Source organism: Lacerta agilis, chromosome 3 (assembly GCF_009819535.1).
Source record: "Lacerta agilis isolate rLacAgi1 chromosome 3, rLacAgi1.pri, whole genome shotgun sequence".
NCBI classification, from domain to species: Eukaryota; Metazoa; Chordata; class Lepidosauria; order Squamata; family Lacertidae; genus Lacerta; species Lacerta agilis.
This window is the reverse complement of record NC_046314.1, coordinates 98,234,448-98,248,652: the sequence shown is the minus strand read 5'-3', so window position 1 is coordinate 98,248,652 and position 14,205 is coordinate 98,234,448. Positions and strand designations below refer to the sequence as shown.

The following is a 14,205-nucleotide window of genomic DNA, read 5'->3' as shown; positions in this document are numbered from 1 at the left end:
TATAAACATAGTTATTGCCATTGAACTAAATAAAAAAAAATTGCTTCTGATCTGTGAGACGTACCATTCTTAAGTTAAACTTCCCCAAGCTTGGATCTTGCTGAATGTGAAAGTAAGCGCTGCAGAAATTCTTCAAATGCTCAGCTGGTTCTCCTGCTGCTGGCAATGCATTGTATTTTTAGGAGATCTATTTTACAAGTATTTAAAAGTGGCATATATAGGTAGCTGAATTATGCAAAACTCCACTGTGTGGGCTGAGAGTGAGTCTTTTAATACAGATGAACTTTGAAAATGTTTGTCACAAAATATTTTGTGTGTATCAAAACTTGCCAAAGGAGACTGTTTCGGTTTTAGAATATGAAACCTGTGAAAACCTGTTTTCTTGCTAATAATGGAAGTGGGCAGCACCAGTGAAATTGCTGGAGCCTGTTAAACTCCTATTCCTTTGCAGGAGATCTCATCAGTTTCCCTCCAATATTCATATTGCTTCTTGTCAACTAGAATGGATGCATTTTCACGTAATGTTAAACCATGGATGAGTGCAACATAGGAATGCCTTAATGTGCCTGAATAAAGCACTTGGCGTTGCATGCTCCACACTCTTCACACACAGTTGCAAGGAGGTCTTTGGCAGAGTTAGTTTTAAATTTACACGATTTCAGCTTAAAGTTACATTCAGCCAAGAGATTCCGATTTGAAACAACCGCTGCTGAGTTTAATAAGCCAACTTCGGACCATTGGTTATGAACTTGGTTTGTTAAATTAGTCAGACTCTTAAAAATAAAAACCTCTGCTAAAGCTGTACTCCCAGGTATGCAGAAGGATGGAGTAGTGGGTAGCCTGCAGCACTCTGCTCAAGCATGTCTTATGTAGCACAGAACCATGCTTTAGCATTACATATACCGGTAAATGCAACCAGTGACATGGAGCCCCCAGTTTACATTTCTCCATAGCTGTCTTCGGCGGCTAGGGTAGGCTTTAGATTGGGGTGGAAAGCCTCAGGCCTGGAGGCTAAATACCCCCTCCAAGTCTTTCCGTCTGGTCCTTGAGACTCTCCCCAGACCACCTCCCTCACCGGCCTTTTTTCATACCTTCTTTTGAGTGTTTTGTGCCTGGCTGAAATGCTTGCTTGATCTCTGATAATGGCTTGCTTGCCTGAATGGAAGATAGAGGGTCTGTGTGTAGGCCTACGGTAAAAGTGACATTCATTGCTCTGTCCACTTTTACCTCTGGCCCCACCCACCCCTAACATGTGGCCCTCGGAGGATTGCCAAGAAGGGACTGTGGCCCTCAGACTCAAAAATGTTGCCCACTTCTGCTTTAGATAGTTTAAAACAGTTGGTAGGTCCTGGTGAAAAGGTGACAGCACATTACATTTAAGGCCCCCATGTTTCTTCTGCCCTCCTTGCCACAATCTCTTTAGCACCAGCTGTCATAGCTTCCACTTACAGGTATTACTTGGCAGCTCTTTTCTGTGTGCATATGTATACATATGTATGTACATATGTATGTACAGGCAGTGTATGATAGCTTTTTTGCAGTTGAGTGCTGCTTTGCAGGTTTAATTCCATGCGGTAAGGGTTACACTAGATGGCCCTTGGGTCCCTTTCAGCTCTAAGATTGTGCTTGGAAAGAACTATTTGTTGTTGTTGTTCAGTCGTTCAGTCGTGTCCGACTCTTCGTGACCCCATGGACCAGAGCACGCCAGGCACGCCTATCCTTCACTGCCTCTCGCAGTTTGGCCAAACTCATGTTAGTAGCTTCGAGAACACTGTCCAACCATCTCATCCTCTGTCGTCCCCTTCTCCTTGTGCCCTCCATCTTTCCCAACATCAGGGTCTTTTCTAGGGATTCTTCTCTTCTCATGAGGTGGCCAAAGTACTGGAGCCTCAACTTCAGGATCTGTCCTTCTAGTGAGTACTCAGGGCTGATTTCTTTGAGAATGGATAGGTTTGATCTTCTTGCAGTCCATGGGACTCTCAAGAGTCTCCTCCAGCACCATAATTCAAAAGCATCAATTCTACGGCGATCAGCCTTCTTTATGGTCCAGCTCTCACTTCCGTACATTACTACTGGGAAAACCATAGCTTTAACTATACGGACCTTTGTCGGCAAGGTGATGTCTTTGCTTTTTAAGATGCTGTCTAGGTTTGTCATTGCTTTTCTCCCAAGAAGCAGGCGTCTTCTAATTTCGTGACTGCTGTCACCATCTGCAGTGATCATGGAACCCAAGAAAGTGAAATCTCTCACTGCCTCCATTTCTTCCCCTTCTATTTGCCAGGAGGTGATGGGACCAGTGGCCATGATCTTAGTTTTTTTGATGTTGAGCTTCAGACCATATTTTGCGCTCCCTTCTTTCACCCTCATTAAAAGGTTCTTTAATTCTTCCTCACTTTCTGCCATCAAGGTAGTATCATCAGCATATCTGAGGTTGTTGATATTTTTTCCGGCAATCTTAATTCCGGTTGAGAATTCATCCAGTCCAGCCTTTCGCATGATGAATTCTGCATATAAGTTAAATAAGCAGGGAGACAATATACAGCCTTGTCGTACTCCAAAGAACTATTAGCTCTTGTTGTTTCCTACCCCTAAAACTCTTGAGGTTTGCTTCAGCTCTGAATGCTCAGAGAATGTAAGACACAAGTATAGCTGTTATCTGCCCTCAAAGTGGGATCTGTTTTGTTTTGTAGGCATCTGATCTACCAAGCAAGGCTCTTTACAGTTGCAGCTAAAGAGAAGGGAGAAGTTCAAGAGCAAGCACCTTCAGCTATTCAAAGCAAGCAGACAGAACATTTTGATTGGGCCTTGAATAAACTGGATGAATCTATCAGAAGAACTGGGCGCATTACTAAAAGCCTTCTATTAAGAATATTTCATGATGTGTGCAGAACAGGTAAAGTGTCACTATTTTGCTTAACATTATATTTACCTAACATCAAGTTTTTGCTTAACAGCATGGTTTTGCCTTACGTTTTGTTAAAATACTGGGCAATTCTTAATGCATACTGTCTTTAAAATGCTTCAAAAATAGTTGTAGCATTTTTTATTTGCGTTATTTCTAGCAGTTTGGTGGCTGCAATATAAATTGAACTCTGTTTACTCAGGCTACAGATGTAATTTGTGAAAATTGATAAGTTGTAGGGCACAAACATTTTAACAGTATTCCTGTTTTAACTAGCATTGAAAGTAAGGACCAAATTTTATGAGACATGTTTATATAAAAGTGCTTAACCTGGATGCTTTTGTTTTGGAAAAAAGCAACCATAGGTCTCCAGTCTGAAATGTGCTCCTGATCTGGATTAGGGGCCCCTTGTTGGCTTTCTGCTTGCTCTTCTCCAAAATAAAAGCAGGTGGCCTATGCACAATTGTTTAAATGTGGAGAAAGGCTCCATTGCTCAGTGGCAGAGCACATGCTCTGCAAGCAAAGATTCCTCCCTAAAATTTTGGAGAGCTGAGCTGTTGCTGGTCGTTATTGACAATCATGAGGTAGATCAGGTCAAACAACTCTTGAAGTGTAAATAGCTGGCATTCTTAGCTCTTTTAAGACATAAACAGAGTGGAAAAAGAAAAATTAACAGGGTCAATATATATATTAGTTACATGGCTCCAACCAAGTTTCTAAACCATAGCAGAAGTTCTGTTTCTGTACTCAAAGTGTACATAGCTGTGGCTTGTTCATCAGGGTATCTCCAGTGCTCTGTTCCTGGAGGTTGAAAAGCCAACTGTATGGGTTTATATGTCTACAGTGTGAGTTGAAATAATGGACGTAAAAGCTGGGCTGGCTTGCGGTTTTCCAGTGTCACATCTTGCTAAGAAGCAGCAATATCAGTGTCCTTTTAAAAGGGGGATATATCCCTTTCCTTTCTCCTTGTCTCTAGGATCACTCTGTATTTAACTTTTTTAACATGGGAGTAATTCCTACATAGGAAAAGACATATACAGTATTTGAAGTGCTGCATGAGTTTCCAGAGACTGAGCAGCTGGTGCACATATCTGTTGCCCTTGCCACTGCTGCGTAAACATATTAAGGTGTGACACACAAGTCTGTTTCTTAATCTGGTAAACCTTATTTTGGTTGCGAGTTCATCTGCATAAGAAAACCACCATTACATTTTGAAGAAGTTTTTCCTGTAGTGCTAACCCTAACTGTAATCACCCACTTATTTGGTTGCCACATCTCCTGTTCTTGATGGATCATTTGGCATAGCTGTCAACTTTTCCCTTTTCTTGCGAGGAATCCTATTCGGAATAAGGGAATTTCCCTTAAAAAGGGGGAAAAGTTGACAGCTATGACCATTTGGTGACTGGTTTTTGCCCCAAATTCTCTGTGAATTGCAGAGAACTCAGAAGGGGACATAAGCTCTTCCTAGGCTTTTCCTAATGGTGGAATTGGCAAGAGCATTGGGTAAGGGTCTTCTCTCACACCTCATTCCTTGGTTTGGCAAATCTCTTCTCTTATCTCATGCTTTGGAAAACAAAAGAGTCCTCATTGCTGCTTCTCCTTTCCCCATCTCCTAGTGCGAGACAAGAGAGAAATTTCTTTGCAAGGATTGGGTGGTCAGTAGCAACTAGAATTGATGGCTAATAGCTAATCGAAGTGAAATGTTGTATACTGCTTTGTATCAGATGTTATAGAGCCCAATTTTATTCTTCTTGCACATGTATTCAGTCAGCAGATAGTAGTGAGCTACTCTTTTGAGGTTACAGGCTGATTAGGCAGTATGTATAGAAAGTGTATTATTTCCTAACTTAAAGCTTTCATTGGGGAAAATGTTTTAGAGGTTCCTGAGCAGTTCCCTGTAAAAGTGGGATCAGTAGCTTGTTTCTTTCTAAATTGAAATAAAGAACATGGGTGTTATTTCAGCTTGGCAAAATGGTTTAGCTTACATGAACGGAGCACTGATTCCCCCCCCCCCCGGGGCTGTGCTCCCAGTGAAGAGCAGAAGCTCAGTTTATATGTTCTGCATAAATAGAGATCAACTTAAATCATTAATTTATGTGATTATTGTCATGTCTGCACTGCTTATTGCATCACTTCATTCTGGCAGTTAAGTTGCTTAAAAACGCATTTTTTGGGGTCGCCTGCTTCTCTTCTGTTCTCAAATCTGATGCATAATTTGGCTTTCTTTGGGGTGCTATCTGTGAGCATTTTTAAAAGAACTGTTTCAAAAAAGAATTCCTGAGAAATGTGACATTGTGCACTCTTGTGTTACTACAGTGGAACCCCGGGTTACGCACACCCCGTGTTGCGGAGGTTCGAGTTAAGAACGCCCGCAACCCGGAAGCGTTTCCGGCATGCGTGCAACATGCGCAGGACCCCCAGATGTGCAGAACACTTCTGAGCACTTCGCACATGCGCAGAAGCACTCAAATTGTGCTACTTCCATGTTTTTTCTTTTTGGGGGGCGTTCGTGTTACGCACGCCCGTGTTACGTAGCGCGATCCAGAACAGATTGTGTGCGTAACACGGGGTGCCACTGTAAATCCTTCATAAATATGCTACAAACGTATTGAGTTGTTCCAGGAACAAGTGTGTGCATATACACATTGACACTTGGATACTACAAACTATAGGCAAAACAGGCTCAGCAGCATATATATGGCACTAGAGCACACTTTATGTACATATGCAGTAGCCACACTATCAGAATTTTGGTTTTAAGCTGACTTTCTGCCTGCACATATTTGTACTGCTGGACATAGTTGCTCCATTTAAAGTATACCATCTGGGATACTTACTGTAAGTCAAACTCTTCGACAATAGCTTGAGACACATTGATAACACCCTATATTAGTCATAACCCTTTGAAATTAATGGACATGGCCAACTTAGGTACATTAATTTTGGAGGGTCTATTCTGAGTAAAACTTGGATACAACCCAATGCCTCTAGTTTTACTATCCTAGAAAATATATAATTTTTAAAAAATGTCCAGTAGCACCTTAGAGACCAACTAAGTTTGTTCTTGGTATAAGCTTTCGTGTGTTGGTATCTGAAGAAGTGTTCATGCACACAAAAGCTTATACCAAGAACAAACTTAGTGGGACAATTTTTTAATTTAAAAAAATACATTTTGGCTGCGTCAGACCCACACGGCTACCTACCTGTATCCTAGAAAATGTTACTAAATGCATGCGTGTTCAAATACTTTCCCAGGTGGTATGTCTAAGCAGCAGTTCTAAATAAAATTAAACTAGTGAGTCCCATTGAATACTGTGGGGCTTATGTCTGAGTAGATGCACATAGGATTGAGTTCTTAATTCCCCCATGTTGCAAAGCTTGACCTGCATCTCCTTTTCTGTTGTCAGATGTCACGGAACAGTGTGGATATCCTTTTCTAAACTTTTCAAAGCTATTCGTAGTCTCTCTCCCCCCCCCTTTAGATTTTAAGAGTTGAATTGTCATGCCTTCTAGGTTACGTAGTGATCGTTCATGTTGCAGTTTCATGTGCAGTGTATCTTGTTCTAATTTAGGATACCCAAGTAGTAACCAGGCCCTACTGTTGTTGAGAACCTGTGGTTCATTATTGCCTGAGCATCATCCAGCTGAAAGAACAGAACTTGCCCATACCATATGGACCCGGTTGGAAGGACAAGGTATTCTTTTTCTTAAATAAGTTGTATGAATGTTACTTTAGCATGTGCTTTATTTTTCTTCTGGTGTAAAAGTTAATGGAATTAAAATACTGTTAAGATACTTAATGTGTAGCTGACATTCTTTAAGTACTTGCAGATACAACTCTTGGAAATCTGTTTTTAGATTCCAAGAGCTATACTGACATCTAGAGGTGTTAATATTAAAAACAAGCTTTGTTTTTGTGCAATGAAGTCAGTTAATTTGTTGCTTAACATTTTTTGAGAGAGAGATTTTAGTTTAATATTGCTACTTTTTGCATTGCTAAACCATTATCCAGAATTCTGTTCAATATCCCAGTTGCTCCTGCTGGTAATAGTTCTTAATAAAGAGCTTTGGTTTGTGAGTAGATATTAAATAGTGGTTGTGTTAAATACCAGACTTAGCTTAAACATAATGTCAAACTGTAGTTGGATGCTACCTGAACAGTATTTATGTTTGCATAGACCTTCCCCCACCATGGCTTGGATTTCCTCTCTTAATACACGTAGCTGCAAACCATAGTCACAAATGGAAGTATAGAAGGAGGGCTGAGAATATTATGTCTGAACTGACCTTAATAATATCCATACTTCCTCAGTGTAATGAACAAGTTGTTGGCTTAAGATGCACTGTGTTGCAAACATGTGTTTAATGTTTGTTTCAGGCGTTGCATTACAAAGGTACACTCTGTTTAGTGGACTTTGAAATATAGCTTCATGCGCTTTTGAAAATTGTGTGCTTATCTATGCCTAAATTTGTTGCTATGGCAGTATTTGCATTGAATTATTTTATCGTATTGAACTTCTTAATGTACTGAATTTTAATTTTTCTTTATTATCTCTTGTCAAGGTGTTGTATATGATGTAAGCCATTACAATGCTTTGCTAAAGGTCTACCTTCAGAATGGGCATACATTCTCTCCGACTGAATTCTTAACAAAAATGGAAGATGCTAATGTTCAGCCCAATCGAGTATGTACTTCTTTCATGAAGGCATTTTTTTTTGGCCAACTTTTAACTCGCCACCGCTCATTAAATAGCAAGTCTTATTTCCGTTCTCTTTTTTGCAGGTTACTTACCAGCGGCTGATTGCTGCCTATTGCAGCAAGGGTGATATTGATGGTGCTAGGTAAGGGTTTGCATAAATGGGCCTAAATATTTTACAGCTAAAATGCATCTTACAGCATAATCCTTTACATGTTTACCCAGAAGTCTCATTGAATTCAGTGCATTTACTCCTAGATAAGTATGTATAGCAGAGGTGGGGAATCACTGGCTTTTAGGCATTATTAGCTGGGGAGGGGCCCAAGGTCTCCCCATTTGATCTGCCTGGCCATTTTGTCCAAGCTCTGCCCACCTCCCAATCATCTGGCACCTGATATGATGTCAGTGTGGACAAGTAAAAAGGCAGCTGGGCCCAGAGAGGCATTTGAAGGGCTGGCGATCAGCTCATTCTTGCAACTTCAAAGCCCCATATCACCTGATGTCAGTGACATTAGGTGATTGAGAAGTGAGCAGTCCTGCTTGCCTGTAAGATTTGGGCCACGGGGAGTAAGGAAGGCAAAGATTTGGCTAGATCCAGTTCTCTACCCTTGGTATATACTATTTCAGTGTTGATATTTTTAAACATGAAATAAAATTTACAAAATTTAACAAAGAAACAAATTTCACTGATTGAATAATGAAAGTCTATTGAAAAATATAAAAGGGATAACCTTATCCAAAGAAGTGGGGCGCGGGTGGCGCTGTGGGTTAAACCACAGAGCCTAGGGCTTGGCAGTCAGAAGGTCGGTGGTTCAAATCCCCGCGACGGGGTGAGCTCCCATTGTTCGGTCCCTGCTCCTGCCAACCTAGTAGTTCGAAAGCACGACAAAGTGCAAGTAGATAAAAAGGTACCACTCCAGCGGGAAGGTAAACGGTGTTTCCGTGCGCTGCTCTAGTTCGCCAGAGGCTGCTTAGTCATGCTGGCCACACGACCCAGAAGCTGTACGCTGGCTCCCTCGGCCAGTAAAGCGAGATGAGCGCTGCAACCCCAGAGTCGTCTGTGACTGGACCTAATGATCAGGGGTCCTTTACCTATCCAAAGAAAGAATACTTGGCTATAGTTATTTTCAAAGCCAGCTGCATATTGTGGCTTTTGAAACTGGCTTGTTAAAACTAACCATAGTTAATGTTGACCACAGTTTTGGTTCTGAACAATGGCTGGTATGCAACATTATTCATGTGAATTCAGCCATTGTATGCAAGTGAAGTATTGGAATTTGTATATCTTGAAAGGAATAAGGTACAAGAAAAAATACCTAGCCAGTGGAGAAAGCATGGATCTGTTTTTATGCTGCACAGTACTAATTTAATCAGGAATTTCCTTTTTAGGTTAAAAGAGGAATATATAATGTAAGATAGGGTTAGGAACAATGAACATGCACTGTTTTTCCAGAATATGTTTTAAAATATTGGAGTAACTGTCTTTTTGTATTTAAAACTGGTAATCTCAAGATCTTAGCTAACTCAGTATTACAAGACTTAAATGATTGTCCTTTTTGTTACTTTTTTTAAAAAAAATCGTATTTTGTTTTACTTCAGCATATAGTCTTCAGTATAAAGTACATTTGTTTTACTTACATTTTCCAAAGAAAAACATAGCTGACTTAGTTTTTTATCTTGCAGCAAGATTCTTGGTTTTATGAAAAGCAAGGAGCTCCCAATCACAGAGTCTGTATTCAGCGCACTTGTGACTGGCCATGCGAGATCTGGGTAATTTATAGTTCTTACTCTTCTCCTGCTTAAATTGCTACTTTGTCTGAGTTAAGTGAATGCATTTTCTAATTTTTGAATTGTTACAAATAGTTACACCCTTCATATCAGCCCCAATTACCTGACCCTCAATTCAGAGATTTATGTACGCATAATGATGTGTGCAAGGATCTCTTGAATACAAAAAGCCGCCCCCCAACCAAGTGACTGGTTGCATGGGACAGTTTCAAAATTTGTAACCTTGACTGGTTTTCTGATGCATATGCTTAAGGCATAGCTGTCAACTTTCCCTTTTTTGCGGGGAAATTCTCTTATTCCAGCGCCGTTTCCCAATGCAATAAAAAGGAAGGTTGACAGCTCTGGCTTAAGGGCCAAACCACATGTAAAAATGATCTTAAGTGTATCTTGTTAAATTGCATGAAATATTTTAGACTTGCACATAGCAGCTGAAAGAGGGTGGAGGTGGCAGGTACAACCCCTTTGGTCCTAATTGCCATCTTCCTTCGTACAAGCAATGAAACAAGGCAGGAAGCCACAACTAACTTACCTACAGACTGGAAAATTGTGCAGGATTTGGAAGCCATATGAACTATTGCTTCATGTTTTGCCTTTTTAAAGAAACCAATAGCCATAGCTTTCCAGTTTAGACATAGCAGGAAGCTCTGGTTAACTGCAGATTACCGATTTTGCCACTGGAAGAAGGGGAGTAGAGAACCGGTAGCAATGGGGTTGTATTATTAAGCCAAGATTTGATTGTGCTTATGTAGCCATGGAGGTGAGCCAGCCTTGATGAATTTTTCCCTTCCACTGATGATCCTTATTGGGACTTGCCAGAGATGGCAGATGTTCTGTCTGTTCCTGTCCTATATTTCATTCATTCCAGCTGTTTAATTGAATAAGGAACTCAAGGTTGATAAATTGTGACATACACCCCAATAGGCTCAAGTCTAATACCAACCACAACCAGTTTATAACATTGTATTTGCCACTATATTTAACACTTCACAGAGATATGGAGAACGCTGAAAATATCCTTTCTGTGATGAGGGATGCTGGCATTGAACCTGGTCCAGACACTTACGTTGCACTATTGAATGCATACGCTGAGAAAGGTGACACGAGCAAAATTGAAGAGGTAATGCACACTGTTTGCAAGGCTGCAGCTCTGTCCAGAAAAGATTTTATAATAGCCATCACTTTTCATTCATACCTTTTTCCAAATGGCTAGTAGCTAATTCTATAGGAAGTGTAATATGTTGAAATTGTGCACCAACTGGTATTCTTTGGTAAGCAGATTAGGTAGTGGCTTACTCAAAGCTGCCTAGTCAATTTGTGTGTTTGCATATGAGTAATGCTGTTAATTGTCCCCTATGTAAATGAGCCCCACTTGGTATCTACAAGAAATCAAGAATATAGCATGTTTGGTCAAGCACATCTTTGGAAGACAACAGCCCTTTTCAGTTGAACAAATTTTATGTGATTGTCCAGTTTTTTGTTACTTTTTCTGCTTTTGCATTTTTCTGGTGCTTGTGATTTTACATTTGCTCCCCACATCTGTTTTCTGTGTGAGTTAGTGGTATACAGGTGAAACTCGAAAAATTAGAATATCGTGGAAAGGTTCATTTCTTTCGGTAATTCAACTTAAAAGGTGAAACTAATATATGAGATAGACTCATGACATGCAAAGCGAGATATGTCAAGCCTTTATTTGTTATAATTGTGATGATTATGGCGTACAGCTGATGAGAACCCCAAATTAACAATCTCAACTTTGGGGTTTTCATCAGCTGTATGCCATAATCATCACAATTATAACAAATAAAGGCTTGACATATCTCACTTTGCATGTCATGAGTCTATCTCATATATTAAACTCCAGTAGCTAATGAAAACAATTGCTTACATAAATGGACTTTTCCACGATATTCTAATTTTTCGAGTTTCACCTGTATATTTTTACAAAATATTTTTTAAAAAGAAAATTGAAAGAGTTCCACAACTGACACACTTGGGCATTTCATTACACCACCTTTTAGTAACCAAACTCTACCAGCAGAGGAATCCCAAAATCTGTGGAGGTCTGCCTGTACATAATACTTTGGTATGTCTGTCTTTTGACACCTGTGGATCATCAAGATATCCAAACATGAATTGAGATCAGTATTGGAAAAAGAGGCCGTTGTGCTGAAGATGTGAATTGGATTATAGTTATCATGGCATGAAAAGTGTTGTTTATTAGCCAGGACTTCAGTGCAGTTAAACTGAACACCTTGACAGTTTAAACCTCTTTCTCTCCACCTGTAATGGATGTAATAATGACTACAATGCTTTCAATCTAAAAGGTCTTAAGTTTAGCAGAACTGTGCTTTCTGCTGTTTTTCTTAAACCACAAAAATCAATACACTGCAGTCTTTACTACAGGGTTTTATATTTCAGAACTAACGCTGATACTTCTGAAATGGCTTTTTCTCTAGAGTGATCCCTTACCATTCTGAGACACAATTGTGCCATGCGTAACACGGCACACAGTTTCATTTGGCTGATTAATGCCTGGAATCTCCTGAATCTACCATTTGGAAAATCAGCCTTGTGTTTTGAATGGATGCAATGCTACTGAAGCATACTTGCCCATAGAAAAGGCAGTTCCAGCACAATATTTTGCTTCCACTGGGTGGTTTTTGGAATCATTTTGCAGAAATTGGCATAGTATATTCTCAACTATCCCACGAAGTAGATCAATGCTTGATCTTTTGGGCATTGTGTTAAACACCTTAACATACAACACATCTACAGAAGTCAATCCAGATGCCCTCTTTGTGGAAGCACCATAGGTCAGTGGCAGAGCATTTGCTTCACATGCAGAAAGTCCCAGACTCAATGCCCGCCATCTCCACTGAGCCACTGCTAGGCATTGTAGACAGTACTGAGCTAAGTACAAGATAGTTCCTGTGTTCTTTCCATGTAGATGCAAAGTGTTCCATTGTGGTAATAAAACTGATGATAATAAAAAAGATTAATAAGATTAATATTTATATCTATATTTAGTTTCCTATTACATTGTTTCTCCTTGCTATTGCAGATCCTGGGCAACATTGAAAAAAGTGATGCCTACCTTTTGGACAGGGACTTAATGGACATCATTTTTACTCTTGCTAAGGCTGGACATCCTCAGTATGTACAAAACATTTTGGAGAGGATGAGACATGATAGGGGATACATTCCAGGTAATAATTTTGAAAGACGCCAACAAATCTGATTTGCTTATTGGCACTAGTCTTTACTCTTCAAAAAAGGAGATTAATGAAAATGCATGGTTATTTCTTATTTAGTTAACCAGTGCATCCATTTGGGTAGCTCTGGGTAGTAGCAGTAGAAGAGAGATGTACATAAAATGTCTCTCTCAAATAGAATTGTAAAATGATACATAGTATTTTTATAAACATGTCTAATTGGTGGTTATTCTGACTTTACACAGACTTGGTGATATTAATCTAGGCTTAGCTCAGTTGGTTAGAGCATGGTACTTCTTTACGAATTGGTAGTTCTCACTATGGCCCATGAGCAGAAATAGTTAAAGATTACATGGATATAGCTACTGACTTTAAAAATGGCTACAAGCATCCTTACTCATTGAGAAGTGAAAGCCAGAAGAAGCACTGAGTGATAAACTTGTAGCTCTGTAGAGTAGTTATTCTTTGGAACTATATTTTCCATATAATGTGTAAACTGAGTGCTTAAAAATAAATGGAGTACTACTTCTGCACATTAATGTATTGGTCCCCCCACCCCCAACTCTTCCTAATTGTATTTGGTTTCTCTCCCCGCCCCCGCTGTACTTAACTACCCAGATGCAATGAATCTATGTCTGAGTTTACTAACACATGGCTTAGAAGATACAGCTTTTCAAGTTCTGAAGACGTTTCCTTCAGTGTTGTCAGATTCCCAGAACGAAGGCAGCATAGACCGTGGCAACTTCTTCTTACGGCATTGTGCAAATTTGAACATGGTATGTGAAGTCCTACAAAGGACTCTTAAAGTAGGTGAGGAGGACCCTTTGACATATTGCTGGACTCCAGCTCTTGTAACACCTGACCTTTGGCCATGCTGTCCAGGACTGATGGGAGTTGGAGTCCAGCAGCTTCTGGGGTTTCACATTTTCACCACCCCTGCTTTAAATCAATCTTTTTTTTTCTTAAGCAAACTGTTCACTCGCAAAGTCTGCTCCTCTCCCTTTGTCAAAGCTGTATTCTTTTCCTCATATGTCTCTCCCCATTCCCCCCTATGAATCGTACTCTGATATCCACATCTTTACCCAGAAACAAGAAATGCTTTCCCTTGTCTTCATACATGGCCTTTGTTCCACTTTGTATTCCTGTTCAAGTTCCCCAGCTTGAATTGGTCAGTTTTTCCTTGCAAGTAAGCTTGCCCCTCCCTATTGACTTTCTTGTGTTGCCTTTGCCACCCTTACTATGCCTTGCTTCCTAGCTGCTGGCATGCAGTTACATGAGCAACTCTGCTACTCTTATCACTTCTGGGGTAGTATGTATTGGATGCATGGATGAATTCATAAACCTAAGAACTTAAGATCAGACTAAAGGCCTATCTAGTCCAGCATCTTGTCTCCTGCAGTGGCCAACCAGGTGCCCAAGGGAAGCCCACAAGCAGTATGTGAACGCAGTAGTGTGTTGGCCTTCCCAATCAAAGCCACCACTCTTGTTTCTCGAGAATATTTGAAGTACAGTGGACCTGCTAGTTATGTACCGCTCTGGATGCGTAACTTTCGGGTTACGAACGCGGCAAACCTGGAAGTGTATACAGTGGTACCTCAGGTTACAG

At 40.2% G+C, this 14,205-nt stretch overlaps 1 protein-coding gene across 2 annotated transcripts in view; it reads left to right on the top strand.

Moving 5' to 3' along the window:
* LRPPRC (leucine rich pentatricopeptide repeat containing) overlaps window positions 1-14,205 on the top strand; it is a 115,367-nt gene that overhangs the window by 10,451 nt on the left and 90,711 nt on the right. For both annotated transcript variants that reach the window (XM_033144882.1, XM_033144883.1), the window contains exons 2-9: window positions 2,691-2,893; window positions 6,475-6,597; window positions 7,466-7,587; window positions 7,686-7,744; window positions 9,283-9,369; window positions 10,378-10,504; window positions 12,449-12,593; window positions 13,218-13,375. In XM_033144882.1, coding sequence (XP_033000773.1) covers window positions 2,691-2,893; window positions 6,475-6,597; window positions 7,466-7,587; window positions 7,686-7,744; window positions 9,283-9,369; window positions 10,378-10,504; window positions 12,449-12,593; window positions 13,218-13,375 — 1,024 coding nt within the window. The remainder of the gene's footprint in view (window positions 1-2,690; window positions 2,894-6,474; window positions 6,598-7,465; window positions 7,588-7,685; window positions 7,745-9,282; window positions 9,370-10,377; window positions 10,505-12,448; window positions 12,594-13,217; window positions 13,376-14,205) is intronic.